The sequence below is a fragment of the Vulpes lagopus genome, chromosome 19 (genome assembly GCF_018345385.1).
Source record: "Vulpes lagopus strain Blue_001 chromosome 19, ASM1834538v1, whole genome shotgun sequence".
Taxonomy (NCBI): Eukaryota; Metazoa; Chordata; class Mammalia; order Carnivora; family Canidae; genus Vulpes; species Vulpes lagopus.
In genome coordinates, this window is record NC_054842.1 from 23,933,693 (window position 1) to 23,955,351 (window position 21,659).

General features: G+C 35.7%; 2 protein-coding genes across 2 annotated transcripts in view; one reads left to right on the forward strand and one right to left on the reverse strand.

The window, feature by feature from the left end:
- Positions 1-213: 213 nt before the first annotated feature.
- Positions 214-17,542, forward strand: PP2D1 (protein phosphatase 2C like domain containing 1). Its single transcript, XM_041734262.1, has 3 exons — positions 214-242; positions 5,376-6,451; positions 16,755-17,542. The coding sequence occupies exons 1-3, from the start codon at positions 214-216 to the stop codon at positions 17,540-17,542; spliced, it is 1,893 nt and encodes a 630-aa protein (XP_041590196.1).
- Positions 17,543-17,739: 197 nt separating this feature from the next.
- RAB5A (RAB5A, member RAS oncogene family) overlaps positions 17,740-21,659 on the reverse strand; it is a 29,168-nt gene continuing 25,248 nt past the window's right edge. Inside the window, exon 6 of the mRNA XM_041734263.1 lies at positions 17,740-19,171. Within this exon, the coding sequence (XP_041590197.1) occupies positions 19,056-19,171 (116 nt within the window). The 3' untranslated portion in view covers positions 17,740-19,055. The remainder of the gene's footprint in view (positions 19,172-21,659) is intronic.

The following is a 21,659-nucleotide window of genomic DNA, read 5'->3' on the forward strand; positions in this document are numbered from 1 at the left end:
GAGTTCTGACTGAGGTTCCAGGTGATGTAGTAAACATTCCACACAAAGGGGTCTACCATTACATCAGTGGGACCACCACCACCACTGCTGCCACCAATACCACCACCATCGTAACCACCTCCATTACATCCATCACCATCACTATCCAAAGTTGGAGGAACAGAGGCTGGGGAAAGGTGGTAAAGAGAGGAAAAAGGAAGGTAAAGATTCCAAATGAGCACAGAAATTAATAGTGCTTTCAGGTAAATTTTCCTTATTTCTATTGCATGACAAAGAACATTTTTTTAAAATTCCAGTGTAATTAACATACAGTGTTACATTCGTTTCAGGTGTACAATATAGTGATTCAACAAATCTTTTTTTTTTTTTTTTTTTTTTTTTTTTTTTGGTAAAGACTTATGTATTTGAGAGAGAAAGAGAAAGTGAATGAGGGGAGGGGCAGAAGGAGAGGGGGAGGGAGAGGGAGAGAGAATCTCCAGCAGACAATGCAATGAGCACAGAGCCTGAAACAGGGCTTGATCTCATGACCCCAAGATGGTGACCTAAGCTGAAATCAAGAGTCAGATGCTTAACCGACTGCACCCAGGTGCCCCAGTGATTGAACAATTCTATACATTACTCAGAGCTCATCATGATAAATGTGCTCTTAATCTGCTTCACCTGTGTCCCCCATCCTCCCACCCACCACCCCTCTGGTAACTGTCAATTTGTTCTCTATAGTCAAGAGTCTGTTTGTTGGGTTTGTCTCTTTCTTTCCCCTTTGTTCATTTGCTTTGTATCTTAAATTCCACATAGAAGTGAAATGTCAGCTCTCTCTGACTTACTTCACTTACCATTATACTCTCCATATCCATCTATGTTGATACAAATAGCAAGATTTCATTCTTTTCTATGGCTGGATAATATTCCACTGTGTGTATATATACTACCTCTTCTTTATCCACTCTTCTATCAGTGGACATTTGGGCTGCTTTTATAATTTGGCTATTGTAATGCTGTAATACACATAGATGTGCATGGATCCCTTTGAATTACTCTGTGTTTTTTTAATTCTTTGGGTGAATACTCATTAGTGTGATTACTAGATCATAGAGTAGGTCTATTTTTAATTTTTTAAAAAGATTTTATTTATTTATTCATGAGAGACCCAGAGAGAGTGAGAGAGAGAGAGAGAGGTAGAGACACAAGCAGAGGGAGAAGCAGGCTCCATGCAAGGAGCCCAATGCAGGACTCATGCCCTGGTCCAGAATCATGCCCCGGGACAAAGGCAGGTGCTAAACTGCTCAGCCACCCAGGGATCCCCATATTTTTAATTTTTGAGGAATCTCCATACTGTTTTCCACAGAGGCTATACCAATTCACATTACCACCAACAGTGCACAAGTGTTCCTATTTCTTCACATCCTTGCCAACGCTTGTTTCTTGTGTTTTTGATTTTTAGCCATTCTGACAGGTGTGAGGTGATATCTATCTCATTGTGGTTTTGATTTGCATTTCCCTGATGAGCATTTTTTCATGTGTCTGTTGCCATCTGTAAGTCAATGAACAATTTTATCTGCAGTATTCTTTTTCCTCCACTTTCTTAGTTATCAGATGAAATCTTGGCTTCCTGTTAGACTATGTACATGGGGAAATGATATATTCTTCTGACTACCCTGTACAAAGGAGGGCTTCCATCCTTCTCTATACTCTTATTCTTTTTTTTTTAAAGATTTTATTATTTATTTATTTATTTATTTATTTATTTATTTATTTATTTAACAGAGTGTATGCACACAAGCATCAGGAGCAGCAGGAGGAGAGAGAGGGAGAAGCAGGCTCCCTGCTGAGAAGGGAGCCTGATGCAGGGCTTGATCCCAGGACCCCAGGATCATGACCTGAGATGAAGGTGGACACTTAACTGACTGAGCCACCCAGGCGCCCGTCTATACTCTTATTCCATTATATTTTTCATTTTAGTACTTACTCCATCTGGTATTATATGTTTACATGTTTCTTTTATTTATTGCCTTCATTTCAGAATATAAGCTTCATCACAAATCATGCCTGTTTTGGTCACTGCTGTATTCCCAGCAAATTAAACAGTACCTAGCATATTACAGAGACTCAAGTATTTGTTGAATGAATGAATAACACATTACATTCTAAGAATGGCTCCCTGTGAGAGAGAACTGTATTATGGCTGTTCTCTGTATAGAGAAAAATAAACTTCTGGTATAAAGGATTGACTGTAAGTTGAATCACAGTAGCAGGGTGCCTTAAATATTGTCCCAACAGTTCATCAAGCCTCAGGAAAACTGCAATCTTTACATGAACATGATCAAATAATAGCAAATAAAAATATTTGTTATACATTTTGGCAAGAAGAGCTTAATAGCTTTGCCAGTACTCATTTCTCCCCCTACTTCTCTGCTTGCCCCTCCATTTCCTTTGCTGGTCTTCTTCTTCTTTCTTCCTGCTAACCAGTCATTCCCTTGGATTTGCCTGGGACCCTCTTTTTGATCTTTCAACTGTGAGTTTTTGAAGTCGGCTTCTCAGGTGTCATGATGCCACTCCTATCTAGATAAGGGGTTAAGTCCCTGTGTGGGCACTGTCCTGGGCCTCATCTGACCTGTTTAATTCTTTGTATGAGCATATGAGGCTCTGCAAACTCCTCTCCTCAAAGCCTCCAGCCTTCTCTGTGTGTGCTGCTTCAGCATTATGCACAGTAGTTAGCCTTTTGTAGATATTGAAGAAGTGAATGGATGCTGATTAAATTTGTTGATGAGACTGAAGTATTTATCAGTGAAATTGATATAATTTTGGTATTTCATCTTAAATATTCCAGTAAAAATAAATAGAATGTAATAAAAAAATAAAATGGCTGAAGACAAAGATGAAACAAGAATGGAAAAATGTTGATAATGGTTGAAGCTGATGATGGGCATATGAGGGCTCATTATACTCTTCTATTTTTGTGTACTTTTAAGTTTTTCTGTTAAAAAAAAAAACACAAAAATTTGTTGTTGAGGCAAAGCCAGGAAGGCCTACCAATATGCTAATAGTTTTAGAAGCATTTATGAAGTGGAAATTTGTAAATAAAATTTTACAATAGGAATGGGTAGCTATATTCACTACAGTTATGCCCTTTAAGGAATTAAATACAAATGAGGAAAGCAGCAAACATGTCAAACTTTTCAGAGCTTTGCTTAATTTTTAATCGTATTGCCACGTGTAAACCATATACGAAGGTTGCTAAAGCCTTTTGCCAATCACATGGTACACCATCTTATTCATCATTTACCACAGAAAATTTTCCTCCCTAGAAATAGTATAACATATAGGATGAAAATTCTCCTGGGAAGAATCTTAAAGATATTTGCCTATTTTTATAGCCATTGTATTACTTTACTTATGCATTCATTTTTAATTTACATGCGTTACTCATAATTGTGTTCCATTTTTTTAAGTCCTTATTTATTTAAGTAATCTCTACATCCAGCATGGGGCTTGAACTCATTACTTCAAGATCGAGAATCCCATGCTCCTCCAACTTAGCTAGGCACTCCTAAATTGTGTCTGATTTTATATATCCACTTTATTATTTGTTATACTAACAATTGTAGGGAAGCAATGATATAACAATTTACCACAACATTAATAAATACACATATCTCAGTTCTGAAACACTGATTCAGATACTGCTATGGAAAAAAATCCTCTCCCAGCTCCTGGCTGGCATGTAATTCTTGATCTCAGGATTGTAAATTCAAGTCCCATATTGGGTGTAAAGATTACCTAAAAAAAAAAAACCTTTCCCATTGATTTACTGATTTTTTTCTTTAATTAGTTTTATATAGAATATATTTTCCCATAAGTGTTATAATTTCATGTCTACATGTGATATGTTTCCATTTGGTACAGTTCTCAGCATCCTTTTTGCTTAGGGTAAAAGGAGCAGGCACTTTTTAAGTGGCCCCTGTTGCCAATTGCTTCACCATTTATCTTCATTTGATGCTATAAATAATCCTACTTACTTACAGATAAGAAAGCAGATGCTCAGAGAAGCTTAATTTGTTAGTGAAGACAGACTTTTTTTTTTGAAGACATTTTTTTTTAATCCAAACTCTACATTGTTCATAGTATATTGTTTTGTGTCTCCATATTCAAACTTTCAGTATGAGGCCATGACTTAGTATTGAATAAAACTGGCAGATTCTTTTTTTTTTTTTTTTTTTTAATTTTTATTTATTTATGATAGGAACACAGTGAGAGAGAGAGAGAGGCAGAGACACAGGCAGAGGGAGAAGCAGGCTCCATGCACCGGGAGCCTGATGTGGGATTCGATCCCGGATCTCCTGGATCGCGCCCTGGGCCAAAGGCAGGCGCCAAACCGCTACGCCACCCAGGGATCCCAAACTGGCAGATTCTAGGATGGTATGCAAATATGACTCATTTACATCTCAGAAAAGATGACATATATATTATGTATGTAAATATGTTTATGTAACCAATGTTAATATTATTAATATATTATTATATTATTGTAGGTAATTTTAGAGAGAGCACATGAGCAGGGGAAGGGGCTGAGGGGGAGGAAGTGGGAGAGAATCTTAACCAGACTCTGCACTGAGTGCAGAGCCTCATGCAGGGCTCAATCCCACCATCCTGAGATCGTGACAGGAGCCAAAACCAAGAGTTGGATGCTTAACTCACTGAGCCACCCAGGTGCCCTATTCATTTTCCTATGAACCTTTTAAGTAGAACAGAAAAGTACCTTCACCAAGATAAAATGGAGTACACAAATAATTATGCTCAAATTTTAAATCAAATACCTAGGTCTCAAGCATGTTTGTACTTTCACATGCCTGGGATACAATCTTGTGCTGATTTCTTTGAGTATTTATTCTTATATTTCTGGTTGACTTTGTAGAGTCTTTGCCTAATTTTATTCAGGGATACACAATTCAATCACCATTTTTTAAAGTACTTCCTGTGTGTTTTTTTGGGGAATGACAGCATCAGAATATTCAATGGTAGGCCCACATTAAATTGTGAGGAACTAAAGCAAATTGCAAAGATAAAGACCTGCTTGAAAAGACTTTCAATGTATTGGGGCACATGGGAGGCTCAGTCAATGTATTGGGGCACATGGGAGGCTCAGTCAGGCACCAGACTCTGTTTCAGCTCAAGTCAGGATCTCATGGTTCTTGAGATCAAGCCCTGAGTTGGGCTCTGCATTCAGTGGGGAGTCTGCTTGAAGATTCCCTCCTTCTGCCCCTCCCTCCAGATGTTCACTCTTTCTATAATAAGTAAATATATCTATTTAAAAAAAAAAAAAAAAGACTTTCAATGTATCACCCCTGGCATGTAAATATCTTTTATCCTGTTTGCAGAGTGTTTTGGAAATCAAGGGAATGGAATGTGAGAAAATCAACACATGATTCAGATCAGGAGATCCCACTTTCCCTGAGAAGGAGGTACTTTAGAAGGAAGAAAACAAGATTATCAAGATACTCAAAATACTCTGAAGACCATGAGAAGCCGAAGTCCTGTGATCAAATGATTACATTTCCCTGTTCCATATGTAAGCATGAAATTGACCTACGTGAAACTTTCCTCCATAAAAAGCAACATATGGCTCTGGCCACCCTGGAGTTTCAATGGATGGGTGAAAAGAAACCAACACTCCCAGTAATTACCATTCAGAGACAGTTTATAATCACTAAACTATTGTCATCTTCTTTATTCACTGAAAAAATCCTAGAGAGCATTAATTATGCTTTTGAGCTACTTTGGCAGAAACAAATACCAGCATACTATAAGATGATTGAGAACGTTCACAGGAGTTCCATATATTCTCAAACAATCTCTCATGTATTGATTAAAGGTGTAGCCATTTGTGAAGATGGAAATTCTGCATGGAAAGCTGACATGAATGATAAATTCACTGTTGTGGATAATTTTGGCAAAAAACCTGATGTGTGTTTTTTTGGTTTATTTGATGGACATCATGGTGCCTCAGCAGCAAACCTGACATCAGTGGAACTCCCAGTTTTATTTCTCCATCAGCTTTCCAGATTTGATCCTTCCTACCATATGACTTCTGAAGAGCAAAATGTAATCAAATCCTTTCTCACAGTATTTAGGGAAGAATACATAGCCAAAGAAGAACTTTTTTCCTCCATAAAGAAAAGGAGAAAAACAGGGAAATGTGAGTATGAGAACATACACAAAGCCTTTGCAAAAGCATTTTGGAGAATGGACAGGCTTTTACGTCTTGGAAGAAATGAAGTGTCCAGGGTTCGATGGAGTGGCTGTTCTGCAGTTACTTGTATATTGGAAGGCAATATTAAAACACCCTATACTAAGAAGAATTGGAGAATGAGTAATGATGATGGCTTGCCAAAGAATTCCCCTTCCCAGGTGATGCCACAAATAATTTCTGGAGTACTTCATGTTGCAAACACTGGTATGTACATTGAGTGGTGCTCATTACACCTTACATTTATTTTTTATTCCTTGCAGCAAAATTTCTCTTGCTTCCAGAACTATTTAGTGACCTATGATTTAGTGACTTAGTAATGCCTCAAAATTCCATTGACTAATTTAAGAAATGATCAACAACCACAGTTTAAATGCAGATTGCAGACCACAAAAATAATTGTAATTTTTTTCACAAGGAGGAACATATAATTTGACCAAAACATTATTTTCTAAATGCGGTAGCAGTTCAGCTGTGGAGAAAGGCAAAGCATTTATTGCTTAGATCTAATGAAACAAAAAACATTTCCCATACTTCCCTTTTTCAGGAAAATGGAAAGTTCTTTGAGAATTGTTACAAGTCTGGTTGTTTAAACTGGTCAGTTATTCTAATAACACATTTTCAATAGATCACTTGGGCTCACAAGCCAAGTAGCATCCATTTACTTTTTTAGAGAAAATAGTTTGTGCCTCAAGTTTATAAGCATATATTCTATTCTCCAAAAATATAGCTGTATTTTTTATTATTTTTTTAAAGATATTTATTTATTTATTCATGAGAGACACAGAGAGGCAGAGACATCAGGCAGAGGGAGAAGCAGCCTCCATGCAGGGAGCCCAACATGGGACTCGATCCCAGGTCTCCACCTGGGCTGAAGGTGGCACTAAACCACTGAGCCACTGGGGCTGCCCTATAGCTATATTTTTAAAATTGTATTTCAAGAAGCAATTCTTTCAGTTAGTGCAAAAGTTCTAGCCTAGGAGCTTGACAAAATGGAAAGCCCATACGTAAAACATTCTTAGCAAAGTTAAGCTGAGTTCCATGGGATGCTTAATTGGGTTTCCACTATCCCTTTCATGAATAGTTATTATTAAGTAAAGTCTACCCCTAATGTGGGGCTCAAACTCACAACCCTGAGATCAAGAATTGCATGGTTTACTGACTGAACCAGTAGGGTGCCCCTGTGTAGAGTTATTAATAATAGTGTCCACTTATTTAATATTAAAATCTTAAAAAGTATAAAATATGTTCATGATACATTTATATATTGTAATATGATTGCCATTCAGGTGATAACTAGCACCTCTATCATGTTACATAATTATCATTTCTTTTTTTTTTAAGATTGTATTTATTTATTCATGAGAGACACAGAGAGACAGAGAGACACAGGCAGAGGGAGAAGCAGGCTCCATGCAGGGAGCTGGCCCATGTATTTGAGAATAGGGTCCCCAAGGTGGGACTCTATTCACCACCTGAGCTGAAGGCAGATGCTCAACCGCTGAGCCACCCAGGTGTCCTCATCATTTCTTTTTTAGTGGTTTAGACAATTAAATTCTAGTCTTGGCAAGCTTGATGATTATAATACAGTATTGTTCTCTATATTCTCTATATTGTGCATTAGATCTCTAGGACTTACTACTTGCTCCAAGTTTGGCTCCTTACACATTTGTTCTAATCCCTCACCCCTATATCTAAGGGTCATTACCCCACTTTTCCCGATGAGAAAATGGAAGCTGGGAGAGGTGAGATAATTTGTTCAAGGTCTCAGAGATAATAGGAGTTGGAGCTGGAACTCAAGCCCACTATATCATGCTGCATCTGAAGGGAATTGCTTCCAAAACCTGAGGAGGCTGGCCCTCAGCAAGTGGGACCATGTATTTGAGAAAACCAGATAATCACAAAGACCACTATAACGTCAGGGTCCCTTGAAGGCAGCGTGTTTCTGGTCTAGCTCTGGTTCTGAGCTCAAGATGAGTACTCCAGATTAAGCAATATAAAGAAGCCAAGTGCAATGCCACTTTCCTCAGAATTTTTGTAATTCTTTTTGTAATGAGGTTCCAGATGGCTAGAGCAGGTCTACTTCATGCACAGGTTTCAGATTTCATACCACTCTGGGAACCAAACCGTATTCTTGGACGTGGGACCTCCATTAGAAAATGTCATTACACATCAGAGTTCCTGTAGAACTAAAGGAAAAATTATGAGACAGTGAATAACTAGATGCTATAATTAAATGTCTAATTTACGTGATTCACTACTTCCAGGATAACTGCTATTTGGCTGGTTCTAATCTCCAGGTCAAACGTTTGTTGGATCTAATTTCCACGCTTACATAATTCTGTTAAATTGTTTTCATTTAGGCATCCTTCATTTTAATAAAAACAAATATGTAGGGAAAAGTTCCAACTTGTGAAAAGGAGATCGTGATTGATGATACTAGAGTGCTCCTGAAAAAAAGCGATTTAAATGGGTTACAAAGAGTAAATTTTTTGCAGAAATTTTTCAAGAGCACATGTATTTTATAAAGCAAGACCTATATTTTTCCTGTATTTCCTGTACAAATTTATTTAAATCTGTGAAATACCAGTGTCATCACAACTTGGGAATTAAACAAAACAAACTCACTTTATAATGAAACATGAGTGCAATAATGAAGCCATTGAATAAATGTTGAATTTGTGCATGTGGAAAAAAATACTTCCAAAGTGACATTCTTGATTTTTTATTCTTAGTGCTTCCCATTTATATTGCATTTTATAATTTCTCTTGGTGCTCTCCTATTTTATTTCAATTGATCCTCATAGAATTAAAACATTAGCAAATGTATTCATACAGAATATGTAATTATACTTTTTCCCTAGCATCAAATAAACCACAAATTTTACATTTCTAATCAACCACACTAGTTCTTCATAGATATAAGGGATTCTTATTTGATCCCTTTGTTTTCCCCATTGCTTTTATTTTTAATAGCTTTATTGAGATATAATTCAAAAGCACACAATTCACTCACATAAAGTGTACGTGGTTTTTAGTACATTCACAGATATGTGCAAGCATCATCAGTCAATTCTAGAACATTTTTGTCCTCTTGAAAAGAAACCCACTACCCTTTGGCAATCAGGTTGCTAACCTGCCATGTCTTCAGGTCTAAGCAATCACTAATCTACATTTTGTCTCTATACATTTCCCTATTCTGGGCACTTCCTATAAATGTACTTGTGTTCTTTTGTGCCTGTCTTCTTTCACTTCATATGTTTTTGAAGGTTCATCCATATTTTAACATGCATTAGTACTTCTTTCCTTTTGATTGCTGAATATTTCACTGTATAGTTATGCCACATGTTGTTTTTTCATTTATTCAGTTGAAAAACATTTGAGTTGTTTCTAGTTTTTGGCTATTATGAATAATGCAGGCATGGACATGGTGCATAAGTTTTTGTGTGGACAGGTTTCACTACCTTGGGTATATACCCAGGAGTGGAATTGCTGGATCATAAGGTAATTCTATACTTAACCATTTGAGGCACTGCCCCATTTTCCAAAATGGCTTCACCATTTCACTATCCTGCCAGTAATATATGAGGGTTTTAATTTTTACACATTTTCCCAATGCTGTCTTTCTGACTTTAGCCACCTTCATAGCCACTATGACGTGGTATTGACTTGCACTTTTCTGTTGACTCATGATGTTGAATACCTCCTTAAGTGCTTATTAGTCATTTGAATATCTTCCTTTGAGAAATGTCTACTCAGATCTTTTGTCCATTAAGTTACTTGTCTATTGAGTTGCAAATTTCTTTTTATATTCTGGATACAAGTCCCTTATCAGATGATTAGGAAACATTTTAATTCCATGTTTTTTTTTTTCTCTTTCTTGTTATCTTTTGAAGCAAAAAATACTTTAATTTTAATGAAATCCAACTTAGCAACTGTTGTTTTGATGCTTGCACTTTTGGTATCAATTGAGGAGACCATTGCCTAATCCAAGGCCACAAAAACTTACACCAGTGTTTTGCTCTAAGAGATTTAGTTTTCTCTCTTACATTCAGGTCTATGATCCATTTTGAATTAATTTTGTATGTGTCATGGGGTAGGGGCCCAACCTCATTCTTTTTTATGTGGATACACAATTGTATATTATCATCTCTTTTACTACCTTCTTTTGAATTGATTTTATTCCTATCTATCTCATTTGTTAGGTTGTTAGCTATAACTGTTATTTTTTTTGTTATATTATTTTAGAAGTTTATAGTATACATCTTTAACTTCTCAGCTTATCTTCAAATGATATACCATATTGTATACAGAATAAAATCCTTACAACAGCACTTTTATTTCTTCTCTCCCAGACTTTATACTATTTGGTTCATATGTATATATGTGGTATTTATATATATGTGTATATATATGTTTATTATACAAGACTTTTTAAAACTTGTCTCTTTATATATAGTCATATCTAGGGGACATTGTGGGTTTGGTTCCAGACCACCACAATAAAGCAAATATTGTGATAAAGCAAGTCAAATGAATTTTTTTTTGTTTCCCAGTGCCTGTAAGTTATGATCACACTATAGTTTACTAAGTATAGAATACATTGTCTAAAAAGCCAATGTGCATACCTTAATGAAAAATATTTTACTGCTAAAAAATGCTAATCATCTTCTGAGGTCTCAATAGTGAGTTGTTACCTTTTTGCTGGTGGAGGGTCTTGCCTTGACATTGATGGCTGCTGGCCCATCAGGGTGACAATTGCTGAGGTTTGGGGTAGCGATAGTAATTTCTTAAAATAAGACAACAAAGTTTGCTACATCATTTGGTTTTTCTTTCATGAATGATTTCTCTGTAGCATGTGATGATCATATTTTACCCACAGTAGGACTTCTTTCAAAATTGGGAGTAAATCCTCTCAAACCCTGACACTGCTTTATCAACTGAGTTTATATGATAATCTAAATCCTTTGTCATCATTTCAATGACCTTGACAGCATCTGCACCAAGACTAGATTCCATCTCAAGAGACCACTTTCTTTGCTCATCCATAAGAAGCAACTTGTCACCCATTAGTTTTTTCATGATTGTAGCAATTCAGTCATAGCTTGTCTCCACTAGTTCTCTTGAATTTCCGTATTTGCAGTTACTTCCTACACTGGTCTTGAACCCCTCCATGAAGGTTGGAATCAACTTCCAAACTCATGTTAATGTTGTTATTTTGACCTCTGCCCATGAATCATGAATGTTCTTAATGGCATCTAGAATGGTGAATCCTTTCCAGGTTTCAACTTACTCTGCCCAGACCCATCAGAAGAAAAATTATCTATAGTAGCTATAACCTCATAAAAGTATTTCTTAGTAATGACTTGAAAGTCAAAATGACTCCTTGATCCATTGGGCTGCAGGATGGATGCTGAGTTAGCTGGCATGAAAACATCAATATTGCTGTGCATCATCAGAGCTCTTGGGTGACCATTGCATTGTCAATGACCAGTAATATTTTTAATCTTTTCCCCGAGCAGTAGGTCTCAATAGTGGGCTTAAAATATTCAATAAACTGTAAATAGATGCACTGTCATCCAGGCTTTGTTGCTCCATTCATAGAGCAAAGACAGAGTAGATTTCTTAAGATCATTCTCAAGGCCCCTAGGATTTCTGGAATGGTAAACAGGCATTTGTAAGTGAGCGGTTTAGTGTATCTATCCCACTATCTTTAGGTCTAGATTGTACAAAATTCTTTTTATTTTTTATTTTTTTAGGTTTTAGAGAATGAGAGAGAACACACGAAAGAGTAGGGAGTAAGGGGAAAGGACAAAGGAGGACAAGATCAAGGGAGAATCTCAAGCAGACTGTGCTGAGTGCAGATTGATGTGGGGCTTGATCTCTAGACCCTGAGATCATGACCTGAGCCGAAACCAAGAGTCTGAGCCACCCAGGTGCTCCAGTACATATTTGTTCTTAATAATTCCTTTTAATGAGGCCCCAGAAACTACTTTTATACCAGTGATACCTTATAAAGTTGGTGAGCTTCATTCTTCTTGTGTATTAAAATGTGGGTATCCTTACCTCGAGGTTGTAAGGATTAGATAAAGGAATCACCTGGTAACCATGAGAAGAGGACAGGGGCTTGATGTGGGCAACAATTGAGGAACTGTGAATAGTAGAAAAGCATTGGGTAAAGCTATCACTGGTCTCCGGATGTAGAAGGAGCTCATGGGACACAAAACTAGGTCACTAAAACAAGTTTCTGATAATTACTTCCAGCCCCATCCTTTTTCTTTAAAACCTAATTCAATTCCAGAATCACCTTATTTTATGTAAAATATAACAAAAAACATATTCTTAAATAACACCTTTTACATGCTTTACCTTCCCTTTCTCCTTTCTTTGGGGTATGTTGGTGAACTCATATATACAAATCTGATTCTGAAAACACTTTCAACAAATACTTGATAGACAGTTGTTACTGATATGTAAAGTATTGTTAGGCTCCAGATGTACAATGGTGAATTTGAGTTTCATGCTCATATAGCCCACAAAACGAACAAAGGTATCTTTTGAGTACTCAATGAAAACTAGCTCCCATCGGCAAGGCTCTCATGCCGATCATCAGTAGGAAGTCATAAACCTGGTGTCCATGCATACAAACAAATTCAGCCTTTTCTGCCAAAATGAGTCCTGCAGACAAACTGGATATAGGTTGTTTCCCTGACCTAATTTATATACAGGTCTGTTATGCTTCCAATTTAGGTAGATCTCATTCATGTTTGAATTTCCAATTTGTTCATGCTCCTTTTCAGTTGCTTTTTCCTTCCCCAATAACGATTTATTTCCCAAAGTCTAAGTTATTGCTCCTTACTTCTTTAAGCCTATAAATCTACCACATAAGAATTACAAGTTTTGGGATGCCTGGGTAGCTCAGCAGTTGAGCACCTGCCTTTGACTCAGGGCGTGATCCCCGGATCCGGGATCGAGTCCCACATCAGGCTCCCTGTGTGGAGCCTGCTTGTCCCTCTGCCAATGTCTCTGCTTTTCTGTGTCTCTCATGAATAAATAAATAAAATCTTTTTTAAAAAATTAAAAGTTTTTTTTTTTTTTTTAGTGTGTCTGAAATCAAACATTTATAGCTTCATCTCTTTTTTGGATTGCCTCTTCTGGTTTCCCCTTCATGGAACCCAAAGGGGGCTAAAAAAAACCCTTCATCAAATTTCTTATTAAATTACCAATTCTTAAATCTTCACAATAACCTTAACAAAAAATAACATTGCAGGTGGAAAACTGTAATTGGGGAAATAAAATGACTAAATGAAGGTCACATAAAGTTGGAATTAAAGCCCAAGTGTTTCCACTTCCCCAAGTTATTTCTTCCAAAGGAATTTTTTATTCCTGGGCGCTACATTTTTACTTCTGGGCACTCCTACATCCTAGGTATGTTTCCTTTTCCTTCTACCACATATAATTTTTCTTCTTTTCCTTCAGTTCTTTTTTAAACATTTCCTATTATTTTCAATAGTGAATGGCTATAGCTGGAAAAAAATCATGATTTCGCCCATTCAGATCTAGAATTCCGTTTGTGATTCTAAGGTCACCTTGAAGTTTATAGGAGTACCCTTCATTTTCCTAAATTGAAGGTAACCGAGCGGGATCCCTGGGTGGCGCAGCGGTTTGGCGCCTTCCGTTGGCCCAGGGCACGATCCTGGAGACCCGGGATCGAATCCCACGTCGGGCTCCCGGTGCATGGAGCCTGCTTCTCCTCCCTCTGCCTGTGTCTCTGACTATCATAAATTAAATTAAATTAAATTAAAAAAAAAAAAAAAGATTTTGAAGGTAACCGAGCAATTGCAAGGAGGCAGTTGCATAATTGCTCTCTGCCTAAGGAACACTTTTGCCTGACTACACATGCCATCTTGAAAAGGCTTGAGTATCATCTCAAAGCAGTTTCTCTAATCCCCCTGTAACCCTCTTGCAGTAACCCTGTTTCACCTTTGTTCTGATAGTATTTGCTGAAGAGCACAATCTCTCCGAACTGCTGAAGCTGGTACCTTTGTCTAGAAATTTGAAATATTTATGCCCACATTCACTCACATAAACTTTTTTAAGGGTCTTCAGATCAGCTCACTGCCTATTCTCATTCCCTTCACACAGATGTTACAGGAACCTTTCTTTAAAGACAATCTTTAAATTGTCATGACAGGTTACTCTCCCCTTTCAATTCTCCAAACACTTGAACATACAGTGTTATTTAAATCTTCCTCCAATTTCCCATTTTCCTTGGGACTTTTCATTATTCTTTCCTAGCTCTCAGCTTAATGTAGTCAACTGCTTTCAACAACCCAATTTGCAGCTGACAGCATATGCAACTGAGGCCCAGGAAATACAATTATTAACTCTGCACAATCTTTCTTCATTTGTTCCAACAGTACTCTCCAAGGCCTGAATCTTACGTATCCTCTACACTTCCTGGGCTATGCATGAATAGTTGAGATACAGCGGGTATTTCTTTACTTTTTCTTTCATGCACCATTCTTGTAGGAAAGAATGTGAATTATTCAGGAAGCACTATTTCCCTTTTCATTAGGATAAACTTTGTCAACCAGAAGTATTTACAGCAAGTAAATGGTAGAGTGAAAAGTGCAATCAGGATTTAATATCCCTTCAAGAAAGTTCTGTACTAAGCCCAAGGGATGTTCACAATAGTAAAATAAGCCAAAATGGCATTTCCTGTCCAGCACAGCAATTGGGGGGGGGGGGGGCGGGGAAGGGCACCTAGTGCATAAGAATATGCTTACCAATCTCTGTAGAGGCAACTAAAAAATACCAGTTTACCACCATTCCACTGTAACAACAATTATTTTCAAATCACACAACAGAGGAATAATACTTTTTCTTTTTGCTGAATGGACTTTGACTTGCCACATGCAAATAAAACATTTATGAAGTCAGTGGATTGACTCTTCTGAGCCAAATGTCTCCTGCATTTTCAAAGCAATGGTTACATTATTTTTTTGTTTATGTACATACATTAATAGGAAATTTATAATTTAAAAGAGATATTGAATCACATATCCTCCTAATATAACAATTCGATTTACCCAGGTGGCATGTTCAGTATCAATCCATGCTGCTTTGCTGGAATAGTAATAATTTATAACTCAGCAAAAGTCAAGAATTTTACTTTTTCTTTCTGCAGAGTTTAAGTATAAAGCAGCAAACAAGACAAGATAATACAAAATATTAATAACCAAACCCAGAGAAGTGAAAGAGGTCATGTAGTTTTCAGGACTATCACACAAGTCTCTGGTTTTAAAAACATTTTCCACATTATTTTTATAATTCCCATTATATAAATGAGCCAATAGGCTCAGCCTATGCCTGAACTAATTTTTCATTAATTTAAGCTCTTTCGGTCCAACCATACTAATTGCACAGACTATAGCCTTCTAAAATCTCAATTTCTTTACCTCAAAAACTGGGGATAGAATTGAACCTCTGTAGCAACAAAACTCAGATTCCAGGTATGGTATTATGATTGAAACCAGAGTATTCTAATGTAAATTCTGCATGATCCAAGGAATTTTAATTCTCAAAGGCACTGTAATATTCAAACATCTTTAACCTCATCTCAGAATAATTTATATACCCTTTTATAAATGATAAATGACTCCATATCAAGAAAAACTTATTGCTTATAAACTAAAAAATTCTGTGAATCGTTTTTTAATAACCAAAGAAAGTTTTGGTATTACAACTATCCCTCAATCTGTTCAGAATACTGTTTAGATTTTCTTAAGATTTCAACGAAGCACACATCACAGGTTCATATGAACCATGAACAAACTACAATCAACTTTTAAGATTTCAGTTTTCAACCAAAGGGTTTAATTTAATATTGGCTAGCTATTATCCATTTAACACATTAATAATACATATGGATTTTTCTTTACATGGCTAATCGATTTAATTTCTTTTTAACCACACAACATGAAACTATTAAGACTGACATTAACAGTGGCATTCTAATTTTTTTCATCACCCACACCTATATATATGTTCAGGTTTTAACTTTTACCAGTTACAAAACTATCAAACTCCACTTTAAAAAAAAAAAATCAATGCTTGTTTTTAATTAAAAAGGCATTTATTTAAACATTTAAAAAATGTCTGCCCTATGGAATATATGTTGGTCATAAAAAAGTTCAACTCTTGGCTGTATAAATATTCAGAAGCTGTTTCATAAAAAATTGATGGTTATTTTTTATTATTTGTAGTTTTAAGTTATTTTAATATTAAGTGCAGTATTTTGAACACTAAGTTACTTAAAAATGAGGGATAAACTGACCTCTCAGTCAAATCTTAATGACCATAAATCGCCCAATATTAATATTTCACACATGTAAAAAATATTTTAAAATGGCCTATTTATGCACTGAAACAGAATAAAATTAAAAGCGTACTTTGATACAATTGGTCACTAAATCTCTAAGATCAATTTTTTCTAATAATCTTCTAGGTAATGTACAAGCAGTCTTATGCAGAAATGGAAAAGGCTTTTGCATAACCAAAGAACACACTACGAGAAACATAACCGAAAGAAGAAGATTACTTAAGAATGGAGCAATAATTAGTTCAAATGAACCATATGGGCTCCTAGAAGGGCAAATAAAAACCACACGAGGACTTGGATTTCATGGAAATCTCAAACTGAAAAAATCCATTATCCCAGCACCTCAAACTATCTCTGTCCCTATAGATGACTTATGCCAATTCCTTATCTTAGCTACTAATGGACTCTGGGAAGTTTTGGATACAAAGGAAGTCACTGCACTGGCAATGACAATGTTTCAAGTATATAAAGACACCTACTATTCTATCACACAAAATCAATCTTTACCATCCAAAGAGCCTTTCCTAATCAATGAACTAAGCAATACTAAATCAGAAAGTAATATCCGTATATTGTTTCAGTATAAATCTGAATCTACAGAATGTGTGCCAACTATAAATACAAAAGAAAATTTGTTTGATTCAAAATATTCTAACCCTAAAAATGCACAAACATTTCCATCAGAAATGACTAATCATCATCTATACAGTGAGAAAGAAAGAAATGGACCAACCAGTGTAGATGTGTCAAAAAATTCAAGTGAAAAAGAATCATGCATTAAAAATTTCTATGAAGGTGCAGCCAAGTATATTAGCCATGAACTCGTAAGTGCGGCTTTAGTGGCTGGATCCAGAGACAACATTACAGTCATGGTAATACTTCTCAAGGGAAGTGAGTATCAGTTTCTGACATAAAAAGATAAATTTCTGATTATCGAAGAGTACAAAAATGTAAAGACAGTTCTTCAAAGAACCAGATATTAGGATAATACATCAATACCACACAAATTTTAAAGAACATATTAAGGAAACTATAAAAGCATTATTTTAGGTTACATGATACTATTTATATATGTTCACTGTTCCATGCCAAGAAAGAGAAAAACCAGTACTTGCTTTTTATACCACTTTATTCCAACCTGAGCACCTCAATATAAAACTAAACACTGGTGAACTGTTTTCCTTACTAATTCTGAATTACTGTAAATGTACAAGTTCTGCTAGCAGTTCAACACTTAAATAGATTAAATCATCTCTGACACATGGTAGATTTCATATAATGAAAATACCTAAACAATTAGTGCAATATACTGAACTGATCAAAATAAAATGAACTCTGAAAAACAAGGCTGCAAGACTGTTACTAACATACTGCAATAGTTATGTTACAAATTACTGGTACATTGTTTATTATGGTTCTAGCCATGTAGGAACAACTGAAGCCCCTTCCTTTCAAAGGGAGAGAAAAGGAAAAATTAGCTGTTTTAGTAACTGTACATTTTGTATACTTTTAAGCAACTCTTAAATATTACAGGAAATTAATAAACATATATGGAGACTACAGTGCAGTACTCTATTTACAGTACAGCTGAAAATTGAATTTAAAATAATCAAGTTTGAATGTACATAATTGTTAGTGCATTGACTATATTATGTCCAAAGGGAACAAAGGCCCCCTCCCTGCCCCCAAACAACAAAACCTATGTAATGGCCAGCAGTGATTAAACAGAAATCACAGACACCTGGTTTGTTTCATTTCTGTTGAAGAGCTCACATGTTTGAAGGGAACACTATCAAGATGCATTCAATTTTCATATTCCTAAAACAAGATGAGGTTACGTTTGACCTTTTTTTAACCCACTAAAAATACCAAGACTGGCTATAATTTAGATGCCACTAATGTTTGTGTTTTTCCCCCTGAAGATGTGGGACTGTTTTCTTGTGGCTAATCTGTTAAAATGTGGAATGTACATTTTAAATATGCATACTAAGAGAAATTACCAGTTTCCTGAATACTGTAGCTAAGCATAAATATCTTTAGAACTTCCTTCTAAAAAAAGAATGCTTTTGAAAAGCCCAAATTAATAAGTTCCAAATCTTTTACATAGAAGTGGCTGGTTAACTGTGGGTTTACATCATTTGTCTCTATCCCTGGTGATGAGAAATGATTCCCCTAACCGTCCAAGGAAACAAGCGTACACACACAGCTCTCATTCCCCCCTTCTACTTCTGAAATATTAGTCAGAGGGTCACATGCATGTTATTAAAAATTAAGTTCAAAACACTTAAAATAATTCTGTATTAGAAACTTGACTCTATCGTAAGTCTCTTCTTTTTGGAAGTCATACTGGGCTGGTTAAATGCTCCAATTCCACTGTCATTAACATTTAGGAAGCAGAAGAATATTCCAGAAGTTCAAACTGGAGGTTTAGTTACTACAACACTGACTCCTGGTTGGCTGCGTGGGTTCAGTAAGGTCTACTCCTCTTCCTCTGGCAGAATTTGCTCCTGGATTCTGTGGTTCGTTCTTTGGCAACTTTTTAGCTGAGAGATAAATTATCAAAATAAACGCAATTAGTGGATTCATATTAGAATTACTTTCATCTGCTTAATCTTTTTTTTTCCAGCTAGGTTGACCCAAACTATCACATAGCTGTATGTTCATTCTTTTCTAATTGCTTACTAAATATCTACTAGATAATACCAAATACTCTTCATTCGTCAGTCCTCAGTGAGGTTAGTGGGTTAAGGGAAGGGTAAGATAGGGAACAGTTACATATAATTAAAACTTAAGTTAACTATATTTAATTTTTTACATATATTCAGTTAGCAATACCAGAATAGTAGTACTTTATTTCATAATCTTTAATACTTCTATTGTTTAAAGAAAATCTAAGTTAATAATAAAAAAAAAAAAGAAAATCTAAGTTAATAAAGATGATGGCCAGCCAATTATTTATAAAGAATCTTAGCTTGTATCAATGATCTCCGGACTGCCACATATACTTTCTGGAACAAGTCAGGATATAAACAACAAATGCCATCACTGTCACCCCAGAAGTACTGGTCCTCTATCGTGCTACATAATTATCACCCCAAATTCTGACAGATCACATCTATTTTCTTCTGGCTTACACATACTTAACTCTTCAAACATCTACCATGTTCCTCATTTATGGATGATTAAAAACCCTAATCCGATTCACTAGTAGCTCTGCCTAGTCTAAGGAAGACTTGATTCTGAAGTCTCTACTTCAAAAAATGATTTCCAGTCCTGAGCTGGATGATCTTGGCTTGTCACATTTGGACAAAGCTCTCAATTAGCAGTTACAGTTTTAGTTCTACTAAGCTTTATATAGCTAATACAGAGCGCTGGAGCCTGGATTCCACTGATTTAAAAACATACCTGTTAGATACAGTCTGCTTTGAATCCAAAAATCCTTCATGTGCTGGATTCACTAAATATTAACTATCTCTGAGAGTACTGACTGTTAAGTGTACTAGACACACTATATCAACCTTGGGGAGAAGACTATTATGGGTGAATTCTAGCTTTACCTTACTATTGGCTCAGGTTACACAAAAGTTGAACATGCTCGACCTTCAATATCTAAATGTCTCGTTGCACTTTAGATCTTTTTTATTTTTTATTTATTTATTTATTTTATTTTTTAGATCTTTTGTAATATTCCACATGAACATTAATCATCTTTAGAATCCTAGATGCTGGGCTAGGCAATGGAAGTTTGGGAAGAAAAGCCTTCACCTTGGACTACTTCTCTGGAAATGGCACTAAGGATGGAAGGGTAAATGGTAATAAAGTAGCAAATTTCCAGTCAAATACATTTTCAAACAAAGGTTTGTAGGGACAAAGAATAGGCTAACATTTATAAACTTTATTATAATTTATATTTTGGACTAAGATCATTTCTCCCTTTACCTACTTTTCAATGGGTCTTCTGTAATTAGAGCTGAGTGAAATTAGGAGGTTGAAGGAAATAAACTAGAATAAGGAACTTTTAAGCTTCTATTTGGTAAACTTATACTGTGTGAAAATAAACTAAAATACAGCTTAGAAGTCTCAGAAGCAGCCCTCTATCTCTATCTCATATCTTATTTAATATTACCAAAGTAAAGCTAGTACTACTTGTTTGGTATATGGGCAATTGGAGCTTACCATTTGCCCCTGAATTAGGCTCTTAAGAGGCTAAAAATCCAAATGAAGTTAATGAAGATGTGCAATGAAAGAAGTCATGTAAGCAAAATCTTATCAAATTGAAAGCAGATTATAAAATTATTGTAGACCTTTCTCCTACTAAATGACTATATTCTCTACAGGAAATCATTAAGAGTAAAAATAATGAGTGTACTGTACTGTGTGATCTAAGTTACCTATCTGGTAAACAACTAGAAAGGCCACAATTCAATTTAATGCTTGGTATTTCTTTCAAGGAAAGAAACATTATAATTTCAGAAAAATAACTGAAAGTTCTAATATGTAGACTATCTTCTGATTGGAAAAATATATTACCAGCACATCTAAATAAAAGGATAAAAGTCCATATGCGGGTGCCTGGCTGGCTCAATCAGTACAGTGTGACTCTTGATCTCCGCGTCATATATTCAAGCACCACATTAGATGCAGATTACTTAAAAAAATAATAAGCAAGCAAGCCCATCTGGTGGTATCTTAATACTATCAGAAAAGTTTAAAGTTCATTCAGCCTGATTTGAGGCTATTATTCCCTTGCTTTCTGTTACTGGCTTTTCAGATGTGGTTCTGAATGTAATTTTGTGTTCTACTTATAAAAAGAGCATATTGTCATATAATCCTCCACAAGTATTTCCCTAATAAACTTTAAGCCTGAGTTTTTCAGTAAAATATTTTACACAACAGGCAATTTTTTTCCTAATGAGCCTAAATGAGCTACCATTAAAACTCTCTCATCTAGTGAAAGATATTTTAACAGTACTTGCAGCATTTACTGTATTTTCTTTAGCCTCTGAATCAGCTGTTAATTGGTTAATTTGT